We start from the raw sequence: 11,756 nt of genomic DNA, 5'->3' as shown, positions 1-11,756 counted from the left end.
GCATTATAGATCCTTTTGCTCTCTTCCGATATACACGGCCACTAATAAATAATTTTATAGCTATATCGTGGCTTTTATATCTTTATATCTACACTGCGCATTCTCTCGGCGTTTCAGGCCCGTTTCTACCAATGCGGATTAACTTTAATCTTGATTAACTTACGTTCTGTCTTTTTCTAATTTTAACCCTTACCGTACTAATATGGGTAACTAGTGACCGAGCGATTCCTATTCGTGCAAGTTTCTTTGAGTCTTTCGCGGTAATTATAAATTATACTACATTTTATTTATTTTCGAAAATAAAGAGTCAATATTTATTCTAGAAAGTTGAAAGTATGTTAGTGAATTTTTAGAGATTTTTTTAATTATTTTGAAGAGGCGAAAAAACGAAGAGATTTGAAGTGACCCTTGATGGTATGGATAAGGCACCAAATTGTAGATAGTACGGTAAGAGTTAAGAACTAGAAGAGGATAAAAAGTAAATTAAATCGAGATTAAAGTTAATCTACGTTGAAATAGATATTAAGCTGATCAAGCAGCTATGTAATGTTTGCTGGGAGAGGTTGCATAATCAGATCTTTTTTTTTTTTTAGTTACGATTTCGGTAATTTCGTGAAAACTGGAAAAGTGCGATTACATAACAGTTCGCGCAATAATAGAATCGTTGGCGCTGGCGCGTGTAGTAAAACCCTGGGTCAACTACCTAATAAGGCCCGTCTACAATACACGGAGTAAGAAGTAAGAGTAAGAAATTGACCAATCACAGTCGAATGTGAGAAGAATAATCGACTGTGATTGGTCAATTTCTTACTCTTACTTCTTACTCCGTGTATTGTAGACGGGCCTTTATAGGTAAATACTTGTTTGTCACAAATCGAGCCCCGTGTTTGTTTGTTTAGGCGTCGAACGAGAGGGTACGTGATAGCTAGACTTCGACCTCTCTCTCTCTCTCTGTCCTTCCTTCTCTTTCTCTCTTTGCTCGTCTCGTTCTGAATTAGGCATCCTTTTCCTTTCGTCTCGACTCGAAAGATAGGCATTGTTGCGGGTGGTCCACGGTACATATTGTCAGAGCAGCTACCAGGTAGTATGTGCAACGTTGCCGTTTGCAATGTTGCAAGCGCGGCTTTTCTTCTCTCCTCTCCTCCCCGTAAGCCTCTGACTCTCCTTGTACGATTACCCCTCTCTTTGTACCTTCTCTTTTCTTCTCTGCATTCTCTTTCTCTCTCTCTCTCTCCTTTTTTCTCTCTTTCTTTTTTCTCAGTTTCGTTTAAGCAGCCGTAACCTCGCTCTAAAAGCCCGAACCGCCATCCTCACCCTTTGCATCCCCCCCCCTCCCCGTCCACGTTCCTCCTTCATTGACCTTCTCTGTCTCACTCTCGCTTTTTTTCATTTCCACCGCTTGTCGTTCTACAAACCCACGCGTCAAATTTAAAGGCCCCGACGCATATGCCTCCCCTGCCTCTTCCCTCCCTTCGTTCTCACTCTCGGCGATGAGTGCATTCACCGATTTTTCCCGGAAACCGGCTGCACCCGTTCTTATCTCGCGTAATGCCCGCGGAATTATTCTGGAATACAGGTCGCCCCAAAATCGGTGTTGATTCGTAGAACGTCTCGATGGAGATTTATCGCAATGCGCTCCCCCTATTTCAGAGATATTTGAGCCGGTTCAAAGAAAAAGCTCCGTGATGGAATTATTCCACGATATTGTTATACCAGTCTGAGCGAAAACACGACACACGAAAGTATCGAAAGTACGTTATTAGTACAGATGCACTCGGCGATCAAATTTCTCTGCAATATTTTACCCTCCGGAGCCAGAATCTATAAACAGTCACTAAATCTGTAAGACCAATTTAATTAATTTCTTAATTAATAGGTCAATTTATGTTAATTAATTTTATATAAGGAATCAAAATGTCATAACTCATAACTTAAAAAGAACGAATACTATAGAATATTTAAATAAAATTTCTCCATATTTTAATAATGAAATTTGCAACATAAACAAGAGAATTGTTTGACGTTTTTGACAAAGATAATTGACTGGATCCAACAGATCCACTGTCAGCGCTGGACGATTAAGAAATGTATATTTTCGTTTACGCAGTGTATATAATTCTACCGATTTGTTTCGCGAAGAGCAAGAAGAACCATTGAGAAATCTCTCGAGTGAATGTGGAACAGAGTTAATTTGCGCATCGCGAAATTTTTTGGAACCATACATGTAATTATGCAATGACTTGACGAATCCTCGATCTTCTTTCCAGGGAAAGGCTGATGGTCAGAGATCAGCGGTATGGTTCAGGGCGCGACTGCAAGATCAGCTGAGCCAGTTGGGCTACTTTCTGCAGAGGCATGCCGGAAAGGTGCTCTTCGTGGCTGTCCTCGCACTGGCGATCCTCTGCGTCGCTCTCAAGTCCGCGCAAGTCAACAGCAAGGTCGAGCAGCTGTGGGTGCAAGGTAAGTGATTGTCATGCATACTTTACATTCTTTTATCTCTTTTGTGGATGTAATATTTTGTTCTTCTCTCGCCTTTATCGATGAACATAATGTAATATATTTACAGTAAAAATACTGTACGTTCCGTTGCATTGCGAGGATAAAAGTCGTAAATGCAAGAAAAAGAAACATATAGATCTAGGAAGATAAAAATCCAAATGAAGAAATATACGAAGAAATAAAGTATGAGTGTTTTATCTTTTGTACACTGAAAAAATTTATTAAATCTTAATATATTTCTTTGAATAGTACTAAGAGAACATTTACTTGCAGTAAATAAATATTTACTTCATAAATGATAGTTAAATTAAATTAATCGTTTTCGTATCAGATAAATATATATTTATTTTTAGTAAATATTTATTTAAAACTATTTAAACAAATATTTATATTAAGAATTAATTTTTTTAGTGTATATTTTTAAATTTATTGTGTTTTGAAATAAAAATCAATCATAATTTCTTCTAAATTACTAACACAAATTATTGAAATCCGCTTTATTTACTACCGCATTAAATTGATTCGGTTATGAAATTTTTCTAAAACACGTTGTAAGATGTAACAGCAGAGGGAGATGAATCAGTATATATATATATAACAAAATCGTCGTAAGAGCATCGATTTAATTATTCCCGAACAGAGTCGATTTTTCGTATGGTAAAAGTGTGACGTAAATTTTTACACTGCGATGAGTGGAAAACGAATAGAGCGAGCAAGAAATACGAATAAATCTTCGCGAGATGGAAAAAGGAGGATGCGCTCACTACGCGAGTAAAAAGAGGGAAACGATTCGAGCGGAATCTTCCCCACCATATAGGTTACATTAGTTGCACACACGTTGGGTGGCCGCTCTATATTTACCTCTAGTCTGAACTCTGAACGTTAATTCGAATACACGTTGCTAACTTATACATGTATATCGGCGCGAGAATGAGAACAGTCAGCGAGGAAAAGTCAAACGTTTCGGAGAGAGGCGAATGTTTTTACTTTTATTTCACAAGTTTGCATAACGAAAGCATAGTGGAGTTGTTAGCTGTTTTACTGGAGCGTGAGTTCATTTGTTCATTAGACTGACAATGAAATCTGTCTAAGTGTATCAACATTCTGTATATTATATGTTCGCTCTCTTGTTGCTTGATTCTTTCGATATCATCTGAGATCAGATATACGTAATAATTTACATGGAAAAATAGTCCAAAATAAAAAAATAATTTTTTAATATTGTATTAATTAACTACTAATGCCATTGAATTAAAAAAAATTTTTAACATGGTTCCATTACAATCAGATCTGAAGGAATTAAAAGTACATGAACTCTTTTTGAGATAGTGAAACTTTCTGTTATTAATTAAAATTTTATATTTGTAAAATTCTGTTAATGAGAATAGTCAAAAAAAAAATACTCTAAAAATTTTATTAAATATCTACGTTTAAAACGCATAATAAATTATAACTTCATTCCCGGAACATAATCTTATTTTTTTAAATATACTCTTTTTGTGATTTATGTATAGTAACTCTAGTCATATTCGTTGAAATATGCGATCATACAATGTAGACAAATAAAAATAGCAATAATGTAATTGTGGATACAATTTTATGTTATATTTTATTGAGGATTTATTTAATTTCCTAAAAATTATTTAATTTTAATTTCTTATGTATTATTATATTTGTAAATATGATGACATGTCAAAAAAAAGTTGAAATTTTGAATAATTATATTGTCATATAAGTTTCAGATAACCATTAAAAATATGGTATTATGCAGATCATTATATCTATGTATATTCTGAGATTAAAACTGATATTCCTCGATATCAGGTATCTCTTGCATTTGGGATGAGTATCCTCTGTAACGAATTTTGCATTGCGTAGAGTGACGGAAGACGAGTCGACAGGGCGAATGGACATTCCGTTCGTTGGGGCTAGAGAGAAGTGCCTCGTCGATGTCACGGGTAACTGTATAGAGATTCTTTCGACGCGCTCGACTTAGCACGAAGAAACGGCGAGTCGTGTCCTGGTTTCCGATCGGATGGAAGATACAGCGGACCTCCTAGATCGCGTCGTCGGAGACTAATCCGTCCGAGCGTACCTTTCGTGACACTTGACCCCGTGAAACTTCACACCGAGGACAAGTGTTACTCTCGTCGATGTTTGTCTTCCCGGTAATAACGGTACTACGAATCGTAAATGGATTGATCGAGAACACGTACGAAATTCCGCGAAAACCGAACGTCTGCAGACAGGAATTTTTGTTGATAATTCCCGTGATAACTTTCGATAATATCGATTGCATATTTGTATGCATAATCATCTCTTTTGGATGGTTTTGCTTTAAAAATTTAAAAATTCACGCATGCGAGTAAACTTTTGGACAAAAGATTTACTGAGACGGTGTGCTGGAACGAGTAAGTCAAATATCATCAAAACTGATTTTCTTATACGAAAAGAATGATTTTAATGAAGTATCTGAAAATTTAGGTACACTGAGAAAAATGTTCTGGTTAAATAACAAAATATTCAACCAGAATATTTTTCTTTATGTAGATCTGAAAATAATTTTGTTGGATCAATATAATTACACGGGAAACTCAAGCAATGTTGTAAAAATTAGTTTTGACATTCTAGCAACCAGTTTGAGCCTGCATAATTATTTTAATCCAAAATTATTTTCGGATTTGTATTTAGCTTTAAATATTTTAGCAAAATCGCCCTTTCCTCGTGTAAGATGTAACAAGCTAAAAAGATCTTGAATGATAATTACGAATATAATGACTTAATAAGTCGAAATTTTCCGATGGAATGTGACTTCTCGGAAACACGCTTCGCGTAAAACATTCGGAAACCATTCTTTTCACCTTTCACGACCGTTCAGCGATCGGTATGCGCCCGATCGGTTCCCGCAACTACGAAAGTCGCAACCCGATCGCCGTCGGCAGTCACGGCGATAAACCCGCCGCTGTTAAGGATTTATAAGGATCGTTAAAGGAGGCGCGGAACGTTGGATTTGCGATCTGGCTCGAGGCTCGCTTCGTCTTTCGTTCTTTTTTTTTTTTGCACCATTGCACGATTGTGTGGCTTAAACGTTTATTGCCTTCGAGGAATTTATATTGTTATTAATATTGTGTGACGTGTTATTATGCACTTCTGTTACGCGACTTGCGCGGAATTGCTCATTATGCAATTATTCATATAACACTATACCAAGTTTTAATCTATGTAATTTACTCGTTATTTATAAAAATCAGCCGTCTCAAAAATTAAAATACAATTTTTTGTAACGTAATAAAATGACGAAACATTTTAAGGATACGCTGGATACGTTTGAATTGTGTCGAGAATAACGTTTCCAGTTAGAAAAGCTGAGTCCTAATAAGTTTGTCACTTGAATTTGATGATTATTTTTTTGTTTTGTTTAAGAAGAAAAAAGTAGACTCTGAATTATGTCTTAGTTTCACGAAGGGCCAGTCGTCGTCCACCGGACGCGCACTCGTGTTTGATCGGCCCTTCTAAAAAGACTGCGCCCGCATATTCCGACCGAATACGACGCGCGACGCAAGTCACCTCACGGATATCCGGTACCGATACACGCGCGTCGTATACACATCGTTACGACATCTTTACGCACGTCGACCGTCTCATAGCGTCGACCTGCCTCTGCTGGAGGTGTTATATCCCTTTACCGTCCTTCGACCTTCCCTGTCGCACGCCGGTGTCGCATAACTCTTCTTTTACTTTTCTGCCAGTATCTTTATCAATAAATAATCCAAACGACCACCAGCACCGCGTTGCGACGTGTTTGAATACATTCTTTCTTAATGTCGCAGATATTACTTGACGTTTACTATAAGGTAAAAATACTAATAATATGTAGCACGATTATTGAGGATTTAAAACTCAGCTAATTTAAGTTTAATAACATGAAATTTTGAGAATACTTGAAAAATTAAATTTGATCGTCTTAAGTTAAGTATATCGTCTTAAAATGTTAATACGGCCTCTGATTGGTTCGTGACATCTTACAAGTTTTCTTAAATCTAATATACGAATCTAATATAAAAATCAACTATGAATACCGGTGACTATAGAATCAGGTTGACATGCAAAATAATTCACTTTTTAATCTTCATCCTTTTTTAACTCTAACCTTTTTTAATTGAAAGAATTTTTTTAAATTTATTTTAATTCTATTCTTCTATCTTGTATCTATCTTTTTTTATCTTGTTTTCTTTTATCTATCTAAACTTGTTCTAAATTTTATCTTTTTTTAATTCTGAAATAAGATAAGATTTTCTTATTTTTCGAAGAAGATAAAAAGGTGAACAGAAATAGTTAAAATCTTCTATCTTTGATAGAAATAGACATTAGTAACCAAGTTACTTAAATGATGGGCAGAAACATTGTCTCGCGTTAATTTTTGATATATACAATTCAGATATAATATTACAACGGAAATCAGAATATCGTAACTTTTGCCACAATATTATCCAAATTTCAGTAACCGCACTAATATTTCGATGCTCTAAAATAAACACGATAAATCATAATTTACGGACATTATAATTTCGACATTAAACATAGTTTTTCTATTAGGAAAATTTTCTTGATAAGATTAAAAATAAATTAAAAAAAAAGTTTTTCAATTAAAAAAGGTGAGAGTTAGAAAAGGATGAAGATTAAAAAGTGAATTATTTTGCATGTCAATAAAGAATGATAAGATACGGAGAAAGAATTCGTCGTAGCCATGGCAACGGTTGTTGGACAGATGGACAGACAAAAAATTTCGGCGCCGATACTGTCTGACGCCTGAGGGAGTTGAGCAATGATCGGTGCATGCAATTGCATCTGGTGCAAGCGCGAAGTATCGGCTTTCAATCACCTGCGCCTGTACCTACAACCGTCGCGCTTTCTTTCGTTCCGAATTCGTTGCGCTATTTTCGATGCGAGAAAACTGGCACGGTGTGCGTTACCAATCGTATAGCGAAAAACACAATATCGACTCTGGAATCATATCAATGGCCTGCGTTCAGCAGAAAAAGCAGCTTTGCAACTGTTGTCAAATTCTTGAATATGATTGGTTTAGATCCATTTATAATATCTGAGGAACTAAGGGCAAGACCAATCATATTGAAGAATTTTACAACAGTTGCAAAGCTGCTTTCTCTGCTGAACGCAGCCAATAAAGACTGTAAAGGAGAAAGATCGATAAAATAAGAAAGGGAACATTTTTCGCAACATAATATGACGATAGAACAAGAAAAAAAGAAATACACATAAGAAAACTACTTTTTTATTAAATATATTTTTAATTTTGGTATTTTTAATCAGGTTAAACTGTGTATTACTGATAAAGTATTGAAGAAATAAATGTTGAGTTACACATGAAATATGTATTTTGAAATCGTTTACGTCTGTTATTAAGTTAAATGTCGAATCACTACTTTTGCTTGAGAAAGAACATGCTTGGTTCTTTTTTTTATTAAATTGTAGAATTCGTGCATTTCGAACACAGACGTAATTATCGTGATTGCCGGAAGGTTAAACCGAAACATGAATGGCACACGCGCCAATATCTACTCTTTTCTTTTTCTACGTCGAACGATTATGTGTGTATGTGTGGCGGGAAGCGTTTAGCATTCACAGGGAAACGACAGAACACAGTACAGTGGAAAAAGACGAGGAATAACTTATTTTACATCTACCTCGAGCAACAATGTATATAGCATGCTTCAAGAAAGATAGTTTTCCGGAATCGTCGTAATTTGCATAACAAACTCGTTATACTGCTCATTTGTTATACAATAACGACTCAACAATTATAATTTTGATGTTATTTACAGAAAAAGAACGGAAAGAAAAAAGAATGAACGTATTTTATTTCACTACAAACAGTTATTACATCAAAATTGCCTTTCAAAATTAATGTTATAATTTTTATGTACAATTTTTAAACGTTCAAATTTATTTCTTTTAATTTTTGAGTTGTATTGTAGTAAATGAACGATATGTTTTTGAAGCAAATATTTACTATATCTTAAACTGAAACAATTGGAAAAAGAAAACGGAAGGATTCAAGTTTCTTGAAGAAATTATTATTAAAATTTGATTTTCTCGTTCATAGATATTAAAATAAAAAATTTCTGTTAATTAAAGGTTTTTGTTCATTTTTGTTTGTATTTTTAGCTGTATTTTACATATATTAATTTATTTCAAAAGTCTGGATTTAATAAACTATTACAGAATTTTATTTTAGTATAAATATCTCATTTGCTCGTTTTTAATGTATAGATTTTCTTCAAGTTTTCTTAATGCGGAAGGCTATATAGCTTGTAAATTACAACTTAACGCTTATAACATGGCTTATTAGGTTGTAATTTGCATTTACTGCTATTAACTACAGGATGCGAGGTCGAAATGAGAGCTAGGATAACACTCGGCCGGCCGGTTTTATCCGAGCGGTTTAAAATATGACTTAATCCAGAATTGAAACTTATAAAGAAATTATATGCAAGCGGGACTTGTCGTCTGAATAGAAATATTTGCATATCGATGTGCTGAGAAGGTACAGGTTGTTCCGCATGGTATTGCATCAAAATTATTTTTATTTCAAATCTCGTTCTAAATGAATTTGAGAAATAAAATTTTTTAGCGATGTTGAGCCGAAAAAACAAAGCCGTTGCTCTCTGATATACAAGTTGTTTTCTGATGAAATCATTACATAAAATCTGCCATGTTCAACGTTTAATTAGCAACAAGAATTAAAAGATCCAGTCGGTTAAAAAGCCGGTTAGTTCCTCTTCCGTGCAACTATACGTTCAATTCGTTTCGAGCAGCGATTCCCGCCTGCACTGAGAAAAATGTCTTAGTTGAAAATGAACGAACCGGAAAAGTTTAATTATATTAATCAGAATTTTGGTGTTATCTCACCTAAAATTCTAATTTAGTGAATTTAACCAAAAATTCTGATTCGTTCATTTTCAACTAGAATTCCAATTAAATCAATCAGAATTTTTTCTCGATATGTATATGTATTGCTCGTTTCTACCACAGTAGATTAACTTTAACCTCGATTCAATTTAAGCTCTACAATTATGTAAGCGTGGTTGTAAGCATTGATCAATAATCATAGTCGAATATTCTCTTAATTGTAGAATGAGTTTTATTCTTCATCCTTTTCTAATTCTTAAAACTAGAAAAAGATAAAGAGTTAACCAAGATTAAAATTAACCTTCAAACAGGTAAGTGGGGAGTAGAACATTAAAAAAAAAATAAATTTTATTTATATAATCATATTTTTTTATTCATATAGAATTAAACTTTATTTATACTCTTATGAGATAGAGCAGTGTAAAATGAACTTTAAGATTTCTAAGCAATTCTTTACAGTTTCCTTTTCCAGAACAAGAATTTTAAGATAATTATACATAGAATGCTGTTAGCGACCTACACTGAAAAAAAATATAGTCAATTTTAATAAATATTTGGTTGAATACAGCCAACTAAATATTTATTAAATATAAAGATATATTTATTTGATATAAGAAATGTTAATTTAATTTAACAATCATTTTTTTTACTAAACAAATATTTATTTACTGTAAGTAAATGTTCAGTTGGTAGTGTATTGAACTAAATATTTATTAAAATTGACTATAATTTTTTTCTCAGTGTACCTACTTAAAAGTTAAACTACATTTACATTGATAAAAATGGGCATCACACAGAGAAATAAAAATGCCTTTGCATCTGACGCGCCGCGACACGATCGCGGTCCCGAATCGATCGCAAGCGCCGATGCTGTTCTCCGCGCGGCGATAGCCGATATAGCGGTCCACCACGCGCGTTCGCACGCGTGCACAATGCACGGCGAGTAAACAGAAGATGAGATCCTCTGTTTATGCGGCCGTCCGTCCGTTCGTCCATCCGTCGGTGCAACAACAACAGATTCCTGGTGGGTCTTTGGACGACGATCTTCTAGCTCGCTCTTACCGGCATTTCTCGCTCCGTCTTCCTCTCGTCTTTCACATCGTGCCTTTTTTCTTCCTCTCGGCTTCTCCTCTCTCTCTCTCTCTCTCTCTCTGTCTTCATTTCTCTCTTGCTCTCCATCTCTTTCATTCCCGCTCAGTGAATCTGCCTCTCTCCCTCTTTCTTTCTCCTCGCTCTCGCCCACTGGAAGGCATGGAGGCCTAATGAAGATGTAAGCACTCGGACCGGCCCTCGTGTACGGTCGTGCTTTCGTCCTCCGTCCGTCCTTGTCGCACTAACACGACAAGGCGGCTTCCTTGGCCCTGTACAGGCTGTTCCAAGTACGTCAGATTGATGGAGCCACTTTTATAGTTCCTGATGTTCCGAATTCCGAGTTTCATGAATCAGCAGGAAAGGCGGAGACATTTCTTTTAACTCAAAAAATTATATTTTCTCTATTGAGATAAATAATAAATTGAATTTTATATGTTTAAATATATGATTTTTTTATGACAGAATATATTTTCTTTTTTTTATATAGTATTGTTTGCTACGAGGTATCTAATTTTGATAAAGAATGTGTTCTACTTATTTCTTGTTGGATAAAGAGAATAAGAGAAACGTATGTTTGATTGTAAGAGAAAACTATAATTCGAGTAATTTATCAAATTTGTATCTCTCTTTTATCTGATCAGATATTTAATGAATGTCTTATAAGATTTATCACAAATTTTAATAATGTTTTGAGAACTCTCTGCCATTTAGTTGACTCATCATTGAAGTTCTGTTAATTTTTCAATAAAATTAAGATTCGTCATAGTTTTGTTAAAATTGTCTTGAATCCTAAAATATTTCTCAAGAATATTCCAGAAATTTCTGAATAAAAAAATTCATTTATGTGAAACTTGGGAAATTTCTATCGATTTTTATTTTAGAGAAAATAGGCACTTTTTCTTCGAATTTTTATTTTTGATTTTTAAAATTATTTTTAAAACGTCAGGAACTCTGAAATTCCGTGGGGAAGATAGTGTTACCTTTCCTCTCTTACATTGACATTCGAAAAATGAGATGATAATTTTACAGATCATCACCGTCGCGGCATTATTGTATCACCAACCACGGACCACCCCGTAATAAGATAATAACGTCCCGCTATTAGAGAGCCGCGATCTCAAGTCACTGCCGCACTATGAAACCAATTATGTTAACTCATCTCTACCGCGATATATACTTTCATCTTTCGTTAATCATTACAGCTTTGAATCTACAACTCTCATTTCTATTCATTT

General features: G+C 34.7%; 1 protein-coding gene across 1 annotated transcript in view; it reads left to right on the top strand.

The window, feature by feature from the left end:
• Positions 1 to 2,649, top strand: part of LOC108766029 (protein patched-like) — a 17,747-nt gene extending 15,098 nt beyond the window's left edge. Inside the window, exons 2-3 of the mRNA XM_018515047.1 lie at positions 2,268 to 2,460; positions 2,567 to 2,649. Coding sequence (XP_018370549.1) covers positions 2,268 to 2,460; positions 2,567 to 2,649 — 276 coding nt within the window. The remainder of the gene's footprint in view (positions 1 to 2,267; positions 2,461 to 2,566) is intronic.
• Positions 2,650 to 11,756: the final 9,107 nt, after the last annotated feature.

This window comes from Trachymyrmex cornetzi, unplaced genomic scaffold (assembly GCF_001594075.2).
Source record: "Trachymyrmex cornetzi isolate Tcor2-1 unplaced genomic scaffold, Tcor1.1 scaffold57, whole genome shotgun sequence".
Lineage (NCBI taxonomy): Eukaryota > Metazoa > Arthropoda > Insecta > Hymenoptera > Formicidae > Trachymyrmex > Trachymyrmex cornetzi.
The sequence above is the reverse complement of the archived record's forward strand: the minus strand, read 5'-3'. Positions and strand labels throughout refer to the sequence as shown.